Below are 21,030 nucleotides of genomic sequence, written 5' to 3' on the forward strand. Positions count from 1 at the left end.
TAAATTGATAATTACTTCTATGGTCTTATGAAATATGTTTGAAGTGCATTGCCGAATGTACAGACAAGCATTTTTGATCAACTAAAATATAGTTTAATGGCATTTCAATTGAAACTTGTCACATATTTAAATATATTTGTAATTACATAAAAGTACATTTTAAATACATTAACTTTAAATGTGATTTCAAACAAACACACTCCAGTTAAAATTATAATCAAGTGCTTTACATGTGCTTTAGTATGTTAGTCAGCACATCAAAATTGTCATGCACTTAATATTTCTCTAATATTATAAATCTGCAAGCAAGTAAAGATTCGAATTGCACAGCACACATTTTTCTCAAGGGTGAAAATCCTCATCGACTCTACTACTACACTGATGATAATAGCCTATAAATGAGTGGTTTACCACAACTGTAATAAAAAAAAAATATATTTCTAAACTCCAAATTTAGCGCACTGCAGAATAATGGAAAAGACTTTGAAGATTCAATTATTTTAACAAGGTTATTCAGGGTACTGAAGCCTCTCGTCCATTGACTTCCATTCAAAAACGCACTAAGGCTCCCCCTAGAGGAGAAGCCCCGACACAACCTGCCTGTCCAGCGCACTGTCCACCTCAGCCAATAGGAAGCGACTTCACGCGGAAAGGGCGGGGCGTTTGTATTCAACGATCTCAGCACGTTGGGAAAGTGTTTGTTTTGTCAAGAATTTCACAGAGTTTTTAGCACTATTAGACGGATTTTCTCTTACTAATGAAAATGCCGACTCTTAACGGAAAGGCAGACGTTATATTCGTAAGTATTTGAGTGTCTTAAATCAGTTTCGTGACATTTAACCGAGCCTGTTCTCAGCTAGCTGTGATTAGCTTGCTAACTACGAGAGTATAAGATAATAACTTTATGCCAAAATAAAGTTTGAAGATTTTTATTAGAAACAGCTGTGATTTGTTACCTGTCAAACATCAACTGGAGTGTTGTTGACGTCATATTTAACGTCATATTTAATAACAGGATCAGTAGTTAGCATATATGTTTGGTATTGTTTAGATTAGAACTATTATGATTATGATACAAATGTTTCTTGTTCCCTTATATAACTTGTAACCATTACTCAAACTTGATCTTTTTGAGCATCTGTGTTTCATAAAGCTCTTGTGTATTTTGCAGGAAGATGATGATTTGCCTTATGAAGAAGAAATCATCAGGAATCCATATTCAGTAAAGTGTTGGATGCGTTATATTGAGCACAAGCAAAATGCTCAGAAATCAGTGCTCAATATGATCTATGAAAGAGCTTTGAAAGAGCTGCCTGGCAGGTATGTACGTGTCATCTTGTTCTCTCTTACAATCAACCTGTGTGCTTGATACACATAAATGATGTTTGTTTCTTTTCTTATGTTTTTTTTCTGTCAGTTACAAGTTGTGGTACAACTACCTGAGAGAGAGGCGGAAACAGGTGAAAGGCAAGTGTGTCACAGATCCAACATACGAGGAGGTGAACAACTGTCATGAGAGAGCACTTGTGTTTATGCACAAGGTAAAGTTGACATTTCATGCATTTTCATGTTTATTTGGCGGCAGCACTGTGTGACACAGTTACTTGTGTGATTTGATGGTTGCACATTCATTTTCTTTTGTTCTCTGTCTCCTCAGATGCCGAGGATATGGATCGACTACTGTCAGTTCATGGTGTCTCAATGCAAAATTACACGGAGCAGACGGACGTTCGATCGGGCGTTACGAGCGCTGCCCGTTACCCAGCATCCTCGCATCTGGCCCTTGTATCTTCGCTTTGGCCGTAACTTGCCTCTCCCAGAAACAGCTATTCGTGTTTTCCGTCGTTACCTAAAGGTAAGGGACGGACGTTATGCTGAATACCAAATACACACTTGATTGTCTGTATAAGTTGACATTTCAAGTCTTGTGCTTCGAGGTGCTGTAAGATTTCTTTCTGCTTGCTGTGTTGCCTTGTTTAAGAGATGTCCATAGACTTGCTTTTCCTCTGTCCTGTCTGTAGTTGTCTCCTGAGAATGCAGAGGAATACATTGATTACCTGCGTTCAGTTGGACGTCTGGATGAAGCTGCACTCCGACTGGCAGCTGTGGTCAATGATGAAAACTTTGTTTCTAAAGAGGGAAAGTCCAATTATCAGGTCAGCAAATGACATGTTTTACATTTTGAGTTTGTCCACCTAAACATGTGCGGTGTAGATAAACTACTGTTGTTCAAAAATTTAAATAACTGTTTTCTATTTGAATATAAAACAAATTGAATATAAATGTATTCCTGTCATGGTAAAGCTGAATTTTCAGCATCATTACTCCAGTCTTCAGTGTCACATGATCCTTCAGAAATCATTCTAATATGATGATTTGATGCAGAAACATTTGTTATTATTATCAAAGATGAAGACGGTCAAGCTGCTTTATATTTTTTTAATCGTGATTCTTTTTTCTTTTTTTTAGCATTCTTAGTTGAATAGAAAGTTCAAAAGAACAACATTTATTTGAAATGGAAATATTTTGTAACATTATTAATGTCTTTATTGTCGATTTAATGCATCATTAATCAATGCGATCAATTTAATGCATCCTTGCTGAATAAAGCTATTAATTAAAAACATATTATTAACCCCAAACCGTATTTTATTAGACTGTCCTGGGTTTAATACAAGTAGAATGCTCTTTTATGAAGTTATTTCACTTAAGGATTATTTAGTTAGATTATGCCTGAGAAGTTTTTTTTTATTATATGTTAATTTAAAATAAATAAATAAATAAATATATATATATATATATATATATATATATATATATATATATATATATATATATATATATAGTTTGTTGTGTTTGTTTGCTTGGTTTTACTGTATTTATATGATATTTGTATTTTTGTAATTTAATTTTTGCCATGAAAATAGCCTTAGATGCTGACATGGCATTAAATAAAACTATCTTATGTAACCCCAAACTTTTGAACATTAATGTATTTGACAAAGATTAATTTTAATAATGGTTCCTTACTAAATTATGTATGATGAAATCTGAAATTGGTCACCATTTGATTAGATTATTTTGGCATGATTCATGCTGGAAGACAAAAATGCTGAAGACACAAATGTAGGTTGTGGATCTGAATTTGGTGGCTTAAAATAGGTAAAAAATTAACATTTAATATACTGGTCATTATTATAGGAATTTTAATTATTAAAGTTCCTAATCAATACATTCAATTTTCAGTCTCAGATATGCATTTTGATGCATCAAAAACATTTGCATCTATCTTTATGTCCATATTAATTCAGGTTTGTGAATTATGCACCATGCAAATTCTCCATATTTTTACATGAAAAATAAAACCTTGAAATTCAATTACAGCTTTGGCACGAGCTCTGTGACCTCATCTCACAAAACCCGGACAAGGTGACCTCACTAAACGTGGGAGCGATTATCCGAGGAGGTCTCACTCGCTTTACTGACCAGCTTGGCAGACTCTGGTGTTCTCTGGCGGATTACTACATCCGCAGTGGACACTTTGAGAAGGTAAATCTGTGAAATCTGAGGGCTTGTTTACAAGACACCGTTTCCAATTAAAAACTGAAAACTTTTTATGCATTTTGGCCGTTCGTTTACACGTCGACGTATAATACATTTTACATGATCTGTGTGAACAGGGATCATTTCGACCACCTTGTTCTCTGTAGGCGAAACACACAAAGGAGAAACTTTCCTGTTTTTAGTACATCGTTGTCTTGTAAACGTACTCTTAGACTCCTGAATATACTAACTCTGTTCACACACAGGTTGGCACCATTAACTCTCTTGTTTTTGTTTTTTTCAAGGCTCGAGATGTATACGAGGAAGCCATCCTAACCGTAGTCACTGTGCGAGACTTCACCCAGGTTTTCGACAGCTATGCGCAGTTTGAAGAGAGTATGATCGCTGCCAAGATGGAGACCACGTCTGAACTGGGACAAGACGAAGATGGTGAGAGATTCTTCTTACAGACCTTTGCAGCAAATAAGCCTTGATGTTGGTCTTACATAAATGCTGATTTCCCCATTGTAGAAGACATCGACTTGGAGTTGCGATTGGCCCGTTTTGAGTTGCTGATAACTCGACGGCCGCTCTTATTAAACAGTGTGCTGCTCCGTCAGAACCCTCACAACGTTCACGAGTGGCACAAGAGAGTCAAACTCTACGACGGCCAACCTCGACAGGTCGGAAACATCATTTACGTTTTAAGGACAAATCAAGTGAAAAATGAACCTGGGGTTAATTAACACATGGTTACCGAGTCGACCGTTCCCTGCGATGCGTTTTCATGAAAATCGAATGTAAAGAGTTTTATCTTTAAAAACAGATTAGCTCATAACAGTAGTATATTGGGCACAGAGTAAGTAAAAATAAATCGCTAGTTAATACCACTAACAAGGCTCAAAATAGCCTCACACTAACACGGTAACATAATGAGGGTCCTTACATACAAACCGAAGCATTGAGAACTTTGTAAGTGTACAGACAGTTTAATAAGAAGATACTTTATAAAGACAGTACATTACGTGTTTACAGGCAGGAGCCATCTTGGAAAACAGTCTCGACTAATAGAGCCACGAACGCCGTGCTACGTTAGATTTCACAAACGTAATTCCTATCGACCAGCTATCCTATCGACGGCGTTCGTGGCTCGATTAGTCGAGACTGTTTTCCAAGATGGCTCCTGCCTGTAAACACGTAATGTACTGTCTTTAAAAAGTATCTTCTTATTAAACTGTCTGTACACTTACAAAGTTCTCAATGCTTCGGTTTGTATGTAAGGACCCTCATTATGTTACCGTGTTAGTGTGAGGCTATTTTGAGCCTTGTTAGTGGTATTAACTAGCGATTTATTTTTACTTACTCTGTGCCCAATATACTACTGTTATGAGCTAATCTGTTTTTAAAGATAAAACTCTTTACATTCGATTTTCATGAAAACGCATCGCAGGGAACGATCGACTCGGTAACCATGTGTTAATTAACCCCAGGTTCATTTTTCACTTGATTTGTCCTTTAAATCAGTCGATATGTGTCTCGATGTAACTGTCGTGCGTGATTTACACATCCTATGTTGCTTTGTCCTGTAGATCATCAACACATACACAGAGGCTGTGCAAACAGTAGATCCCGTGAAAGCCACAGGAAAGCCTCACAATCTCTGGGTGTCCTTCGCCAGATTCTATGAGGATAACGAACAGCTAGATGATGTAAGAAACTTCCCATCGATAATTACTTGGCACACTACTGTAAACTGATGGCTAACTATTTGACTTGAACTTCAAGGCTCGGACTATCTTCGAGAAGGCCACAAAGGTCAACTACAAACAGGTGGATGATCTTGCTGCAGTGTGGTGCGAGTATGGAGAGATGGAGCTGAGACATGAGAACTATGACCAGGCTTTGCGTATACTAAGGGTAAGGGACCGTGTCACACATTACCACTAGAGCTTTAGTGCAGCGGTTCCCAACCATATTTCCACTGGTACTTCTGGTGTAATGATGACAAAGCTGTAAAACCTGTTATTATAACATAAACTAGGAGTGTCATTAGATTCAAATAATGAACTAAAATTGATTTCATGATTCTAGAAGTTTCAAAAACGCTATGTTCCTCAATAAAGGCAAGATTTCTTGAGGGGGAAAATTAAAGTAGAAAATTGACATCACCCTTTATTCAAAATTATTACAAATTTGTTAGCATATTGCGTAGTTGTGCTTGGAGTCATTTGTTGCATTTGTAGTAATGCAGTGAGACGTGTTAGATTCTGCCAACATCATTTTTGGCCAGGCTATGAAGGTAAAAGAATAGCAAAACTCGAGGGCATGTAGATGTGAATTTGACAACTTGTACAATAAATGTTCATACACTTTAATACCAATTTACACTCACAGCTCCAATGTGAATACCTGTAAAATACGAAGAAATCTGAATTTGAATGATGAGATATGCGTCTCAAACCTGTATTCTGAATTTGAAGTTGCAGGCAAGTAGTCACAAATGTGTTTAAAATGCCATTCACAGAAAAACAATGACGGATACAAACTTTTAGTACATATTTGCTCTTATTCTTACATTCTCATTCGCAGTACAACCTCAATCAGGCACTTGCAACTTGTCCAATCTGTCAAGATTTATTAAATATGAATTCAACCCGTATCTGTAGTTGTGCTAATTTTGTCTGATGAATACCTTAACCAAGTTTAGTGTTATGTCCTTCCCTCATATTTAAACCATTTAAAAAATATAACACATTTTCCTCATATTTTGATAATTTAATTGGAAAATTGACCACTATGTATATATCGATTTTTAACGGCTTTCAGCATTGCTATTATTAATTATTTTATATTATAATATTTGAAGTCATTTTGCAGCCCATTTTCTTAGCAATAAGTGATAAAGTTGGAGATCAGTGCGAATTTGTATGTCATCAAACTTTTTCCAGATGTTGACAATCTTTTTCTTCTCAGAAAGCAACAGCGATTCCCTCAAGAAAAGCAGAGTATTTTGACGCATCAGAACCGGTGCAGAATCGAGTATATAAATCCCTGAAAGTTTGGTCCATGCTTGCAGATTTGGAGGAGAGTCTTGGCACATTCCAGGTATGCGACTACATTTAACAAGCTAGATTTAGCAGTAAGACTCTTGCAATGTTGTGTGTTAATGGAACTGTTGCTTTTGTCAGTCCACAAAGGCGGTGTATGATCGAATCATTGACCTCCGCATCGCCACACCTCAGATCATCATTAACTATGCCATGTTTCTTGAAGAACACAACTACTTTGAAGAAAGCTTCAAGGTAATGGAATTGAATCAGTCTGTCACATGGACATGACCTTCTGTTTAATTCATTATTCTTTTGGGAATTTATATATTTTTGCTTTAACAAACATGTTTATTTATTCATCAAATCATATTTGTTTATAAATAAATCTGGATTTCATTTTGATCGTAGGCATATGAGCGTGGCATTGCCCTCTTTAGGTGGCCTAATGTCCATGACATCTGGAACACGTACCTCACTAAGTTCATCGACCGATATGGAGGCAAGAAGCTGGAGAGAGCACGAGATCTGTTTGAGCAAGCGCTGGATAGGTGTCCTCCTAAATATGCCAAAAGTAATAATACAGAAAACACAAAATTATATGATTAACTGCATTCATTTAAAATGTTTATCATAAAATCTAGAATCCATTTGATCAGCTCTAACCGTTGGAAATACATAGCCAACTCTGTTAGATATAAAATCCTGATTTAATTTGTGTTGTTTAACAGCGATCTACCTGCTGTACGCTAAGCTGGAAGAGGAGTACGGTTTGGCGCGACATGCCATGGCTGTGTATGAGAGAGCCACTTCGGCTGTAGAGCCACAGGAACGCCATCAGATGTTCAACATCTACATCAAACGCGCAGCAGAGATTTATGGAGTCACTCACACAAGAGCCATCTATCAGAAAGCCATTGAGGTGAAACACTCGAAACCACCACGAAAATATATCAGGATTTATAACATGTTTTGTGCTGTAATGAGTTAACTTGGTCTGGTGCAGGTCCTGCCAGATGAACACGCCAGAGACATGTGCCTGCGCTTCGCTGACATGGAGAGCAAACTTGGAGAGATTGACAGAGCGAGAGCCATCTACTCTTACTGCTCTCAGATCTGTGATCCCAGGGTAAATCTTACCTCACCGTTCCACATTGCTTTGGTCATGTTGTCTGTGATGCTGGATTTTGAAAGCCTCCCGTACCATTTCTTGAACAGTTGACCGCTCATTTCTGGCAAAGCTGGAAGGAGTTTGAGATTCGCCACGGTAACGAGGACACCATCCGTGAGATGCTGCGGATCAAGCGCAGTGTGCAGGCCACATACAATACACAAGTCAACTTCATGTCCTCTCAGATGCTCAAGGCAACCACTAATGCTACTGGAACAGGCAAGTTTCATTCATCATAACATGAGAAATCAAATTGAGATTTTGACGTGTTAGAGGTAGCATTAAAACAGTTTCATAGCTTAACGTCGTCCTTGTGTAGAAAAAAAGCATTTGTGGAATCAAGCTTCAAAAAATGGTTTGTTTGGGTATAGTGGGATCTGTGACGTCACATAGGAAAATAGATTTGCATATGACTGCCTCTAGAGCAAGATGTCGACGAATCATTGTACACCATCACACAATTAGCCCCGCCTACTGGTGTTCAGTCGGTTAACACTTGTCAAAATCAAATAAAACCCATTATAATCACTGACGCTGTCTACACCGGATACCGCATCCACCTTAGTGTTTAACATAAGAGCAGACGTGGCCATTTTTAGCTTAAATAATGCTTCATCATTGAATTTCACAACACTTGCTCTTCTGCAATAGAGAGTGGGCGTTGATACTGTTTCCAATGCAATGACGTTATAATCATAACAGTGGCTGTTTACTGACAAGCCTTAAAGGATCCGCCCCTTAAAAACATGTCAATTCAGACAGAGGGTCAGAATGAGGGTTGAAAATAATCATTTTCTGCATATATATATATTTGGGTTTTTTTTGTGCAAAAACCTTTTTTTAGGGTATATGAACCTCAAGGAACATATTAAAATGAAAAATACATGTTAGACCCCTTTAAAGCCAACAGGAAATCAAAATGTATTGTTTTTAATATGTTCTTTAGGCTTGAACATTAGTCAAAGTTGATTTGGGCTGCTGTTGTTTCATGTTCACTTTGCAGGAAAAATGTGTCTTGAAAGTTGATTCTTCCACACTAATAACTGGATTGTTAACTAAATTTGAAAACAAATAAAAATTGGTTTTGTTGATTGAATTAAGGCTGAAATAAAATGAAATATAAATATTAAACAAAACTTAAAAAAAAAAAACTATTTAAGTTGAAGTGCTCAAGCTTATAACTATATGTTTAGTTGAAGTTTTAAAAATTAAAACTGAAAAGTAAATTAAAGCTACTATTTATATATATATGACATGGAAAACAATTACTAAAACTTTCAAATGAAATATGTATATATATATAACAATTAAAGCTATATAAAGCTTAATAAATACTATAATAGAATATATATTATACTAAAATAACTTGAGAATGGTGCAGAATCTGTTATTTTCTAGAATGACAATCTATATTTGCATGTGAAATTTATGTGGTAAGCAAATGGGTGTTGGAGTAATCCACAAACTGTGGTTATGTAACAGCATATTATCATTATCCAGTGTGTGGGTATTGGGTAAACGTTTGTGCTGTGTGTTTCAGTGTCAGATCTTGCTCCGGGGCAGAGCGGAGTGGATGACATGAGGCTGCTGGAGCAGAAGGCTCAGCAACTGGCTGTGGAGGCCGAACAGGACAAACCCAAACCTAAAGACAAGATCCTTTTCGTCAGGTGTGTACTGCTGTGCCCTAGTCTGAGGCGGGCCACACAAACCAATCAGAGCACAAGCCCGGCTCAATGGCTTATTTAAACGATTCTGCCCTCTTTGGCAATGAAGTTTCTATTGTGCTGTTTACATCACTTGACATTTGTTTGTACAGAAGTGACACCTCTCGCAGTGAACTCGCCGAACTGGCCAAACAAGCTAATCCTGATGAGATTGACATTGATGATGATGATGATGATGATGATGCAGAGGATGGGGAACCGGATGGTTAGTTCAGATGAGACATGATTGTTTTGTTTTTTTCCTAGATACTCGAACACTTCATCAGCATTTTGAGTTTGAGTGTTCTGTCTTTGAACAGTTGCTGATCATTTGCATGTGTGTCATTTCAGAAGTCCAGTTGGAGCAGAAGTCTGTCCCTACTGCTGTCTTCGGGGGACTAAAGGAGGACTAATTTTGTTGCAGTTCAGTAACCAAGAAACAGTGAAAATTATTAGCAACATGAATTATGTAAATGGTTTGCTACACTTTAGCAATACCAATTCAGACCACATGGTGTCACTCTTTGCAGCATTTGTATGCTTTCATTTTTTTTTCATGATGACATTGGGTAGATAAAATGTCAAAGCGCTAGAATTGCATTGTTTTCCCTCTGTCTATGTACATTAAAAGATCAATCCCCATGCATGACATCTACAAATTATTTGTTATCAGATTGCAATACTGCAAAGTCTCAGAAGGCTCTGCCCATCGTTGCACAGACACATGGGTGGAGCAGTTGAATCTGAATGCTGTGGTTTCACTAATATGTCAGTTTGGCACATCTGGTTATTGATCACTTTGTCTCTAAACTTTCTTTTTGTTCAAGTTTCTTATTCTGTTTGTAATGGGATGTACATTTATTCTTTTAAAGATGTTCGAGGCTGTTTATATCAATAAGCATAATTGTATTTGTTCATGAGCAGTACACATTAAGTGCTGGATCTACTACAAAGAAAAATGGAAAACCAAAGAATGAGAAAAAAACAAATTCCCTGTTCCTCCATAATTAGATTAAAATAGTTCTGTGAGTTAATCTTCTTACAAAGTTCCAGCAGTGGTCTCTCTAACATCATGTGACCTGGACCTTCAGTGAATTCTGTCCTGAGTTAGTGTTGTTCACAGATGTACTTCTGAACGATTCTCTGTGAAAGTGCTTACATTGTTTTGGTGATTTAAGAGGGTTTGATAAAGTCTGCACTAGTTTACGACATGCTGTGGCCTAAATACAGGTTTATCGAAGTATGCCATTTTATTAAATATCGTGCTCGCTGGTGTGAAGCAAAATTACAGGCCATAAGTTAACTTTGCAACAAAATAGGTCTTGAAATAAGAAACAATGAAACTCTTGCTGTTAACACTGCACTCAGTTTAGCTTTGTAATGCCGTGCCAATTATATGTACAACGCCGTTCATAATGACTAATATTTCCTCTTCGCACTCTTCTGGGCAAGTTCTACCTGTCCTGCACCTGTTTCCATGAGTTAAAGCGCCTTCCGACCTGCTGCTTGAGTTCACAAGCTTAGTCCCGCCCCCTCAGCGCTGTCTCGCGCACTCTTGACACCTGATTGGACGCCCGGCAGGATGATTGACAGGAGTATGGAGTACCTGGAAATCAGTCCGGAGCGTATCAGCTAGAGCGATGTGGACTCTGAAGCGGGGTCGAAAATAGTGAAACATCCCCTGGAATATCACTGAATTTCTCGCTCCGATAGACTGAAACAGCCATATACACCCACCAGCTACACTGGATGTATTAAAAGAAGACCTAAAGAGGAATAAATTGTGAATTACTTTATTATTATTTTTCGCCGGAACGCTAAGTTACCAGAATCATCGGCCGTGCTGTGGTCGCGTGAAAGAAAAGGATGAGCGTTTGATTTTTGTTTCATTCCTCACCGCATCGCCTTCCTCTGTTTTTCCCGGCCCGTCTGTTTTGGACCTGCTATGGTGGACTCGAATGCAATGAGGAAGACTTTTGTGGTCCCGGACATAAAGCCGTTGGATCAGTATGACTCGAGCAGAGCCAGAATCTGCGCCAGTGTCGGGTGGCTGCTGGCGAAATCCTACGGCAATGCAGGTATGAAGTGGCCGTGTGTCAAACCCTAGTGTGCTACCTTTCTAGAGTGCTATTTCTTCTTCCGAGTCAGCTGAACATGTGTAGGCAGCACGAGAGCCCCAAAACTGCGCAAAAACGCCAAAAGCCAGTCTAGCTGCTGCTATGTCTTTGAGACGCAGCCCATTGAGGCTGACACATTTTTGTTTCCTTCTTGAATCTTCTGTTCCCTCTCACCTGTCTGTTTTGAGAGCAGCGTTTGCTCATTGTTCAGTGACTGCGGAGGAAAGCATGTGTGAAGGTGAACGGTGTGTAAACTCAGCGTTTTTCACAACACAAAGACCATATGAGAGGTGGAAAGCTGTTGGTTGTGGCCCAGCAATGTCTTACTATACGATACGCGTTCAGTCTGGCTCTCTTAATCAATAATAGTCTGCAAAAATGTCTAAAAGTGTGCTTTCTTCCACCCATTGGGCACCGAGAACATGAATAATCTCATGGGATGTTTATAATACTAACAGTAACTACAATAAAAAATTGTATCAAATAAAGGAGTGAATTCAGGTTGATGGGGTCCCTTTTTGCCATTGAGATGACTGGGAACAAGTGTCCCAATCATCCTGAATTCACCCCTAAGTAAAATACATATATAAAAACTAACTATGCCTTAATATGAGACGGGATAAAATTTGCCCGTGATCGTTTTCCATGAGGACTTTAATCGCACGTGCTTAATCCTTTCAGCAGACATGGTGTTGTCTGGGAATTATGATGTTATGATGTGAAGAAATGTAGTAGTTTTGACCTGAATATGAATATGTTATCATGTGAGCGCGTGCTCTGAACGCACCCTATGTGTCATATTCGCCCACTATCACGAACCCCTTTGTTAATACACCCACAGAGATGATGGAGGTCTTGAGCAGACGGCTGATAATTACACTGAAGTGCTCGGTATGAGTAATTTTTAACTTAAGAAATAATAAAAAAGGAAACTGTATAAACTGATCGATGCTTGGATAGGTGGCTTGATGACGTCAATCAGTGACAGCAGTGTCCTGCAGTGACATCATTTTATCTATCTATCTATCTATCTATCTATCTATCTATCTATCTATCTATCTATCTATCTATCTATCTATCTATCTATCTATCTATCTATCTATCTATCTATCTATCTCATCTATGTATCTCATCTATCTATCCCATCTCTCTCTCTCTCTCTCTCTCTCTCTCTCTCTCTCTCTCTCTCTCTCTCAAAAGGCTGGGTAGGTGATTTGTTCCCGAATTAATATTTATTTTTTTGTTATGCTGGTTAAAAGTCTCTTCCCATCCTGATAGCAATCACTAAGTTAAATGGTCTAAATGTATTTGTATATAATCTGTAGAAGGCGTGGGACCATAAAATGTTCGTCCTGTGAGTGTATGTATTTCCACACCTCCGTGCACCTGCTCGCACATACATCACTTTCCATCAGCACGTTTCATGCTATGAGTTAGACAGACGTCAGTCAAGAGCACCACGACCGAAACAGCAGCCGTCTTTTACAGTTCCTCCTGAACCAAAACAACCGGCTTATGCTGCGTTCACGCCATAACCTCTTGGAAGAGATGGCAACCCGTGACATTAAACTCAGTATCAGATAATGTCAGCTGTATCAAGGCGAATGTGCTTTGAGGTAGTTTAACTCAATCTTTCGTCTTGTGACGCTTTGCAGACTTTGTTGTGTGTGTTCATGTGTTTTGAAGGAGGCGTGGCTTTAGAGACGCTCTGAAGGGAGGGTGGGATCTTATGCTTTCAAAGCTAGCTCGCTATTGCTAGCCGCTCTGAAAATTGCCTACCCTACCTTTAAGGCAAGACCACCATACTTCCCTAGTTGGCCAATCACAGTACATTAAGACATACTGTGTATTACAGGTTTTCTGAGATGTTATGTTTAAAATGCAGTTAAATATGCAACTCATTTGCATGAATTCCCTGTACAGAAGTCTGAACATTTAGATAAAGCCAGGTTCAATTTTCTTGTTTCATTTTGATGGCATGTTAGAAAGGATTTTACTGAAGGGGATTTTGGATATCCCTTTATATCACTCCATAAGTCAGGGACAAACTCCTCTTTAAAAACCTTCAGAATAACTGTAAAGTCTAGTGTGTAAGTGTAACCGAAGTGGAGATTTCTGGTTCATTTATGGAGAAACAACTCAGTTTGAGACGGTTTAAAGTGTAGGCTAATAATTAAATTAACACTTAAATGTGTATTTTTGGATGTTTTCTTTATACTAGTCTGAATGAAGATGTGGAAGTAAAATAGCCCAAAATCTTAAAATTGACCAGTGCATGAATAACAACAACAATAGTTTTACCTGTAGCTTCTTGCCTTAAAAGAAATGGTATGCAGTTTCACTTTATATATTCATATAAAGGAAGATTCGTCCATGTAATTTGTCAACTTAATTTATTTCCCTCTGTAACCATGCACCAATGCAGCCTTACATAATCTGTTGCTGTTTTCCCCTGTTGCGCTTGTACAGTGACATCAATATTGGTTATCGGGTTTAAAAAAAGGCCTAGATGATGCATAACTCTTTTTGTTTCTAGGCCTTTTTTCAGTGTGTAACCTCTATGTTCCTCATAGGCAGAAGAGGATGGTCTCTCTGGCAGATCCTGGCCTGAGAATTGAAACGCACAAGATTTGTTTTTCTTTTTGGGTGCTGCGGACGGGGTAGTGTGAGTGTGTTTGTGGATTGTTTTTAAAAGCCTTATTGTGTCCACCTAATGAACCACCGTTAATTCAGATTGTAAGTCTGCATTCCTGTACTTGCTTTAGTACTTGCTCATTTTTAGAAAGACATAGATTTAATGGTTCACCTTACTCATAACATTTAACTCTGAAACGGGTGGATAATTAGAAGATAATTAAAGATGTTTTGTGTTGGCATGAGTAATGTAATATGCAATCTGCAGTCTGTCATTTTCAACTACAAACTGGTTTCGATGGAGTTTCAATTGTGTGACCTCTGTGTTATTTAGGTTCTTCTATCTAGAGCATTACATTTATGGCATCAGGGAAGTCAAAAATAACATAAAATACCATAAATAACCTTACATAAGCTATAGAGCTATGCTGTTTTGTTTCTGATAAGATATTTCTGCTCAAGATTTCATTGCTTAGTTAAAGCTGCAGTCCGTAGTTTTTTCCTCTTTGTCGCCATCTCTGTTCGGAATCTGCAATTGCAGTTATTTAAGGAATTATCAACTTTATGTGGGTTGTGCCTTGGCACGGCACTGCGCCGATGAATCCATTGTTTTGAGGTGTGTGTGCCGGTGTGGATACTGTCATTCGCAATCACAGATTCTACTTTTTGGAAGTATGACCAACATAATAATTTTCACTGGAAAAGCGGCATGATAACATCAACATAAAGCTCTGCAGCAGTTGGGTTCCAGGAGTAAAAATCCCATTATTTTTCTACATAGGGAGACTTATTTTTTTAATGATAACTTCTAAACCTTTAAAGACAGACCAGCTGTGAGCCACGAGGCTGTTAATCAATGTTATATGCTTTTGTTGAAGATATCAGCCTGCATTAATTTAACTTATCTTTTTTGAAATATTTGTGTTTGACAGTGGTATTCCTGGGGGCGTATTACAGAAACTTTCTATCTTAAGTCGTAAGTTAAGATCTGACAAGTTAATTTAGGATTTTTCACAAATTTGTATTACAGAAGCAAATCTTAAGTTGATTTAGGATTCTTATCCTATCTTACAAAATCTCATCTTATCTGTAGATAGGAAATCTTAAACCCCTCCATCGAGTTCGGTAATCAACTCTCAGGTCTGTTACCATTTACCAAGCAACCTACGACGCACAAACAGCTGCTGTTTGAAGTAAAACAGAAAAACTCTAGAGATTAGAATGAAGAAATAAAATAAGTGGTTGTAACGAAGGTATGTTGTTGTGGGAAGGAGGAGGCGGGAACTGGCGAGCATTTAACAACTTTAATAGTCATAAAATAAATAAACACAAAACGAAAGTAAAGGCAACAGCCCTTCACAGCCAACTGCCGCACACACATAAACTAAACAACACATTAAATAACATTTAGTCCAGGCCTGATCCTCTCTCGTCACTCCTCCTTTTATGGTTCCGCTCCTCCGTGACCGGTGCAGGAACACTTATGTCCACAGGTGGCGCTCATCAGTAATCACGCCACTGGCCTCGCGCCGTTTTCTCATGGCCCTCGACCACGATGGTGGTGCTTTTCATTAGCCTAAATGAAGTTTTGATAAGCTTGGTAGAAAAGGCAAAGCCCAATCCTTTTATTTCATAGGAGTCTGTAGTTTTGTCGTCAAAGTGCATCATTTGGGTGTTCACAAAGTCATTCCACCATCAAACATTGCTGTTCTTCATCTTGTATCATTATTAAATGTGACGCCATTCTCAGACAGGGCTATTGTTATGAGATTTTTATAGTTGGCTTTCAAATACTTTTGAAGTTAGGACACCATTGGGGTTGTCCTAAAGTTAAGACTGTTTTTAGGATTTTTTTGTGGAGTTAGGATGCTTCTGTAATACCCTTTTCCTATCCGTAGTTAAGATAAGATGATGCACTTAAGAAATGTCATTCTGTAATAGCGTTTGTCCTAAATGAGGTCCTAACTGAAATTGCCATGGTTACCAAACAGATAAGATAGGATTCTAAAGTTAGGATCTTTCTGTAATGCGCCTTCAAAAACTACTGGTGAAAAACTACGTTACCAACAATTCTGCAAACAAATCTCCAACAATTAGAGAATCAAAACAAACAAATCGTCTAAAAGATTTCTTTAGAGGCCACCCACTGCCATGAAGCACTGCACATGACGTGATAGTCAGTCTCTTCTGCGCTCTTAAGGGCCGTACACACCGGGACGAATATCGGCGCGCGTTATTCGCCAGCGTTTTTCAACGCGTTTTTTGTGTTCACACCCAAGCGATTTTCGCTGACGATGAGCCGAGTGAACATGCAAATTCATTCCCTGACATTAGATGGCGCTTAATGTAAAACAGAAATACCCCGGTACACAAGGTGGCTCTGCGCAACTTTACGCTTCTGACACTCGCTTGTCACTCAAAAGAAGAGAGCAAGTATTTACGCGCTTGTCAAAATCATACCAGCAGCTCTACATTCATCTTGCCTTGCATCTTCCTCGTCTTATTTTTTCCCGGCAGTGTAGACGCTACTTGGCGTATATCTTCTTCACCATTACGTATGTGTGCTCGGCAAGACCGTTTTGTGCTTGAGCGCCCCCAAGTTGTGTTTTACTGTAACTTTAGAAGCTCCAGACACGTGAGCAAAAGCGCAAATCTCATTGGTCGCGGCGCGTCAAACCAAAAAAATGAACCTGAGGCGTTTTTTAAAAAATTACGCTTTTACGCGTGCCGTTTTTTGCGTCAGTGTGCACACTCACATTGGCGCCCTTTGTTTAGTCACGAGGCGTTAAACGTCGGTGAATATCGCGTGCGAAATTTGTCCCGGTGTGAACAGGCCTTTAGACTGCATAAATATTTGTTTGTAAATTTTGCAATAAATGTAAAATATATAGTTTCTATATTAAATATTCATCTTTTAAATCATTAGTATTGTATTTATTCCATTGATTTTGGTTTCATTGTCATTCGCAGTGCCTAATGGGATTGTAGTTCTTTGCCTCATTAAAGCTGTTAAAGGGATAGTTCACCCAAAAATGAAAATTCTGTCATTAATTAGTCACCCTCAAGTCGTTCCAAACCCGTAAGACCTTCAGAACACAGAGAAATATCTTTTTGATGAAATCTGAGAGCTTTCTGTCCCTCCATTGACAGTCTACACAACTACCACTTTCAAGCCCTAGAAAGGTAGTAAAGACGTCATAAAAGTGACTCCAGTGGTTTAACCTCAATTTTATGAAGCAACTTGAGTGCTTTGTTTACAAAAAATTACCACTGTATTTTCAAAATATTAATCTCCAAACTCAGTCGTGTTCGTTTGTCTTTTTGTACAATTTTCAAATACTTTTTTGCTTCAAATCAAAGTTTGTATTGTTGTGATTCACCTCATAGCTGGTTCGTTCGGCTGATGGCTTATAACGCTTTAGCAATGACTTTTTTCAAATCCTTATGGGAAACACGAATGGGAAAAGACAGTGAGACAGCTCTCTAGTTTTTGAGCATGGCTAATGTTTCAGTCACAATATGATCACAATTATTTAAATGCAATATAGAAATGCCTTAAACTCATACATTAAAGGGGACCTATTATACCCCTTACAAGTTGTAATACAAGTCTCTGGTGTCCCCAGAATGTGTCTGAAGTTTCAGATCAAAATGCCCCACAGATCATTTTATTATAGCTTGTCAAGTTTGACCCTATTTGGGTGTGAGCAAAAACATGCTGTTTTTGTGTGTGCCCCTTTAAATGCAAATGAGCTGCTGCTCTCTGCCCCCTTTCCAGAAGAGGGCGGAGCCTTTACAGCTCATGCTTTGGATACTCTGGCAACAACAAAACTGGAGAATGTCACGCAGCCAAAATGTCTTAGAATGCAACTGGATGTTTCTGATTGGTTAGTTGATAAATTTAAGTTGATTCTACTCATTAACTAACATGTACCGTCATGTTAATCAAAAAGGCTTTCAGAAACAATGTTTGTGCAAATCCAGCATTGAACTGACCCTCGTTTGTAAAGCAGTCTGGCATAAAATGACTTGCGCAAATGTATAACTCTTCAACGACTTTCTTCAGCTCATTTCCTTCATAAATTAAAGATGCCGGGAATCTGTGGAGACTCTAATGTTTGTTGGTACATCCAATAACAGAATATTTGTAATGTTGTTTGGCGTAGAGAATGTATATCTCCAGCCACTACAGCGAGGAAACAGAAATGGTGGACCACTGCGGCTCACTCAGGGCGGGATCTACGCTGCTAATAGGGAAAATCGTAACCGCTTGTTTGGAGAGACTGTTTATGATTTATAGAGATTATAAAAAAGGGAGTGGCTGTATCTGTTACCAATATAGGCTGGTTGTTTACATACACTGTGGACACACATCTGTGTTCAAACACAGATGAATTTTGCATAATAGGTCCTCTTTAAAACCTCCAGGTTTTCTCACAAAATGTCCCAAAATGATTAACTGCCACACATGGTTAGGATCTTTCCTGAGTGTGAGAAACTGAAATCTCCCTAATTCACCTGGTTGATGTATAATTACTAGGTTGTGAGCTCTAGTGTGTGGCTCCAGTGTTTGTCTTCACTCCCTGCATCAATAGCAGACCTGCACGACCACACCCGCTGGTCAAAGTCACACACAGCAGAGCCAGAGAGAAATCAGACCTGATTAAAGAGGCTTGGCTGCAGCAGAGCAGCGATGGCTGGATTTCAGCGTTGAGACATGACTCTGTGTGTGTGTGTGTGTGTGTGTGTGTGTGTGTGTGTGTGTGTGTGTGTGTGTGTGTGTGCACGACCTCAGACCTCTGATCCAGCGCTGCACTCGTTTTCCTGCTTGAACCCGATGACATCATCACTCTCACTGCGAGTCTGTGATGTAGCCCTCGTATTCATATCAGAGCCCTGGTCCTGCGCTGAGCTGTATCTCTGCAGTGAACCCATGCTTTTAAGGCACGCTGTGCTGCTAATTGCTACCTGTGTTATCAGCAAGGTTTTTTTTTTTTTTGTTTAATGTGTTTTTTGGCCAAAGCTTCACTCTGGATGAACTCGGCTCAATAAAGATCTACCCTTGGAGTGCTGTCCTAGATGCAAGAGCTTTGAGTTCAAGTACAGCCTGAATGCAGATGATTGAGCCAGCCAAGGCAAGCATGACTGCTATTGTTTTGTTGCATGTGTTTGTGCTGAGGACGTAAATGATCCCTCAAATCACGCAGCTTGTTAAAGGGAGAGTGCGTTGCTTTTCTAAAGGCTGGAATCACTACACAACTTTTCAAATCTGAACAGATTTTAAGGTGGCTTTCACATCGGCTTCCCCACATCGGTCTCCCCACAGCGCTGGTCTGGTTTCACACTCAACTTGATTCTATCGAACCCTGGTGCATCATAAAAATGCACGGCGTATGATAGAAAACAGAACGCAGGTGAATATACTGTGTTTTTAAAATTAATGTTACAATTAACTGTACAAAATTTGTGTATTGTATTCCAGCCTTTAGTATTTATAGGATTTCTGCTATAAGCATCAAGCATGATATTGGAGGTAAAACATTGGCCATACTGTCAAAATGAAGAGGATCTTGCGCATTTTTTAATCCACATATAACATGATTCCAATATATTTAAATCCCTCTAAAAAGAGTAAAGAACTCAATACTTGAAATGTATTTGCTGCGTATCCATAAAAAGATTACATGCAGAGATATTCTTTTAACATTTCATGTGCAAAAAATTAGGGATGCACCGATCCGATACTCAGTATCGGTATCGGCTCCGATACTGCCATTTTTGGCGGATCGGGTATCGGTCAGACAAGGCCGATCCAAATCCGTTATTGTGCGTATACTATTCAGTGTTATTGTTAAGCCCCACAAAAGGCACAGACACAAACATTATAAAGCACCATAAGTTTGCTTGCACAATATTATAAGTGTTCTGAAGCCATTATATAGTATAATGTGAGATATAAATTAATATTTAAGTCGTTAAATTCAAGCTCACGTAAACGTTTCCCTCAGCTGCGTCTGTCAATCATTCTTCATTCAGCATTCAAAACAGCGCGTCGCGTTCGGTCACGACAGTTAACACGATGAAACTCTCTCCAAGATGATTCAATGTTACTATTATTATACTTGATCTGTAGATAAAGGTCTATGGTTTCGCATAAAACAACTTTATCTTGCTGGACCTTATTGTTGTACCTTAATCATGTTACTTTGAACCGGGTGTCTGTTAGATCACAACACTGCAGTAAAGTCAGAGCACTATTTGTTCTTCACGCGCACAGTTACTGAAATTTAAAACTGTTAAAAGAAAATGCTGAATAGACTATTGCATAGATAGATACTGTATAATACACTACGCATCAATATGTATTTTCTTTGTGCTTTAAACTTTTCAATGCGGACTCGACGCGCTGCGCGCTGTGACTCATGTTGCTTCAAGCGCGTCATTCTGCGCTCAGGATGCGCATAAGCGCTTTGTGCCGCACTGTATTGGAGCCTTTCATATCATAATAGCCACTACAGTGACGAAATGAAATATTATTAATTGGCGCCGTTCTTGTTCTGTCCTATTCCTATCTATCATATTTTGCTACCTCATTAAACAGCTGTGCTATACATTTAAAAATGTCTAAATTTTATAGTAGCCTAGGCTATATATATATATATATATATAAGTAATTGCTATTTTGGATTTTTATCTTGTTTTTCATAAATGTATTTTACAACAATACAAAGAGCAATGTGTAAAGTTTTACCAGATTTAGTGTTACACTTATTGTCTCTAATTCGTTCCCCACTAAACTTTTTTTTTTTTTTTCA

The 21,030-nt window shown here is 38.5% G+C and overlaps 2 protein-coding genes across 3 annotated transcripts in view; both read left to right on the forward strand.

The window, feature by feature from the left end:
* The first annotated feature begins 624 nt into the window (after positions 1-624).
* Positions 625-10,668, forward strand: xab2 (XPA binding protein 2). Its single transcript, XM_081363996.1, has 19 exons — positions 625-799; positions 1,172-1,320; positions 1,418-1,541; positions 1,658-1,855; positions 2,022-2,156; positions 3,385-3,549; positions 3,849-3,993; positions 4,075-4,226; positions 5,133-5,252; positions 5,329-5,460; positions 6,517-6,648; positions 6,732-6,845; positions 7,002-7,164; positions 7,322-7,512; positions 7,597-7,719; positions 7,809-7,980; positions 9,302-9,428; positions 9,578-9,690; positions 9,816-10,668. Exons 1-19 carry the CDS (start codon positions 758-760, stop codon positions 9,875-9,877), a joined length of 2,559 nt encoding a protein of 852 aa, XP_081220122.1. The 5' UTR covers positions 625-757; the 3' UTR covers positions 9,878-10,668.
* Positions 10,669-11,000: 332 nt separating this feature from the next.
* Positions 11,001-21,030, forward strand: part of camsap3 (calmodulin regulated spectrin-associated protein family, member 3) — a 41,359-nt gene continuing 31,329 nt past the window's right edge. For both annotated transcript variants that reach the window (XM_081387649.1, XM_081387650.1), the window contains exon 1: positions 11,001-11,542. In XM_081387649.1, the coding sequence (XP_081243775.1) occupies positions 11,410-11,542 (133 nt within the window). In that variant the 5' untranslated portion in view covers positions 11,001-11,409. The remainder of the gene's footprint in view (positions 11,543-21,030) is intronic.

This window comes from Scardinius erythrophthalmus (assembly GCF_964197995.2).
Source record: "Scardinius erythrophthalmus genome assembly, chromosome: 1".
Taxonomy (NCBI): Eukaryota; Metazoa; Chordata; class Actinopteri; order Cypriniformes; family Leuciscidae; genus Scardinius; species Scardinius erythrophthalmus.

What these genes read in the sequence shown, in the direction of transcription:
- xab2 (XM_081363996.1), top strand. Translation starts at nt 758, where the DNA reads ATGAAAATGCCGACTCTTAACGGAAAGGCAGACGTTATATTC. An exon ending in GAAAGGCAGACGTTATATTC is followed by an intron (nt 800 to 1,171) that starts GTAAGTATTTGA and finishes TGTATTTTGCAG; the next exon opens with GAAGATGATGATTTGCCTTA. An exon ending in TCTATCAGAAAGCCATTGAG is followed by an intron (nt 7,513 to 7,596) that starts GTGAAACACTCG and finishes GGTCTGGTGCAG; the next exon opens with GTCCTGCCAGATGAACACGC.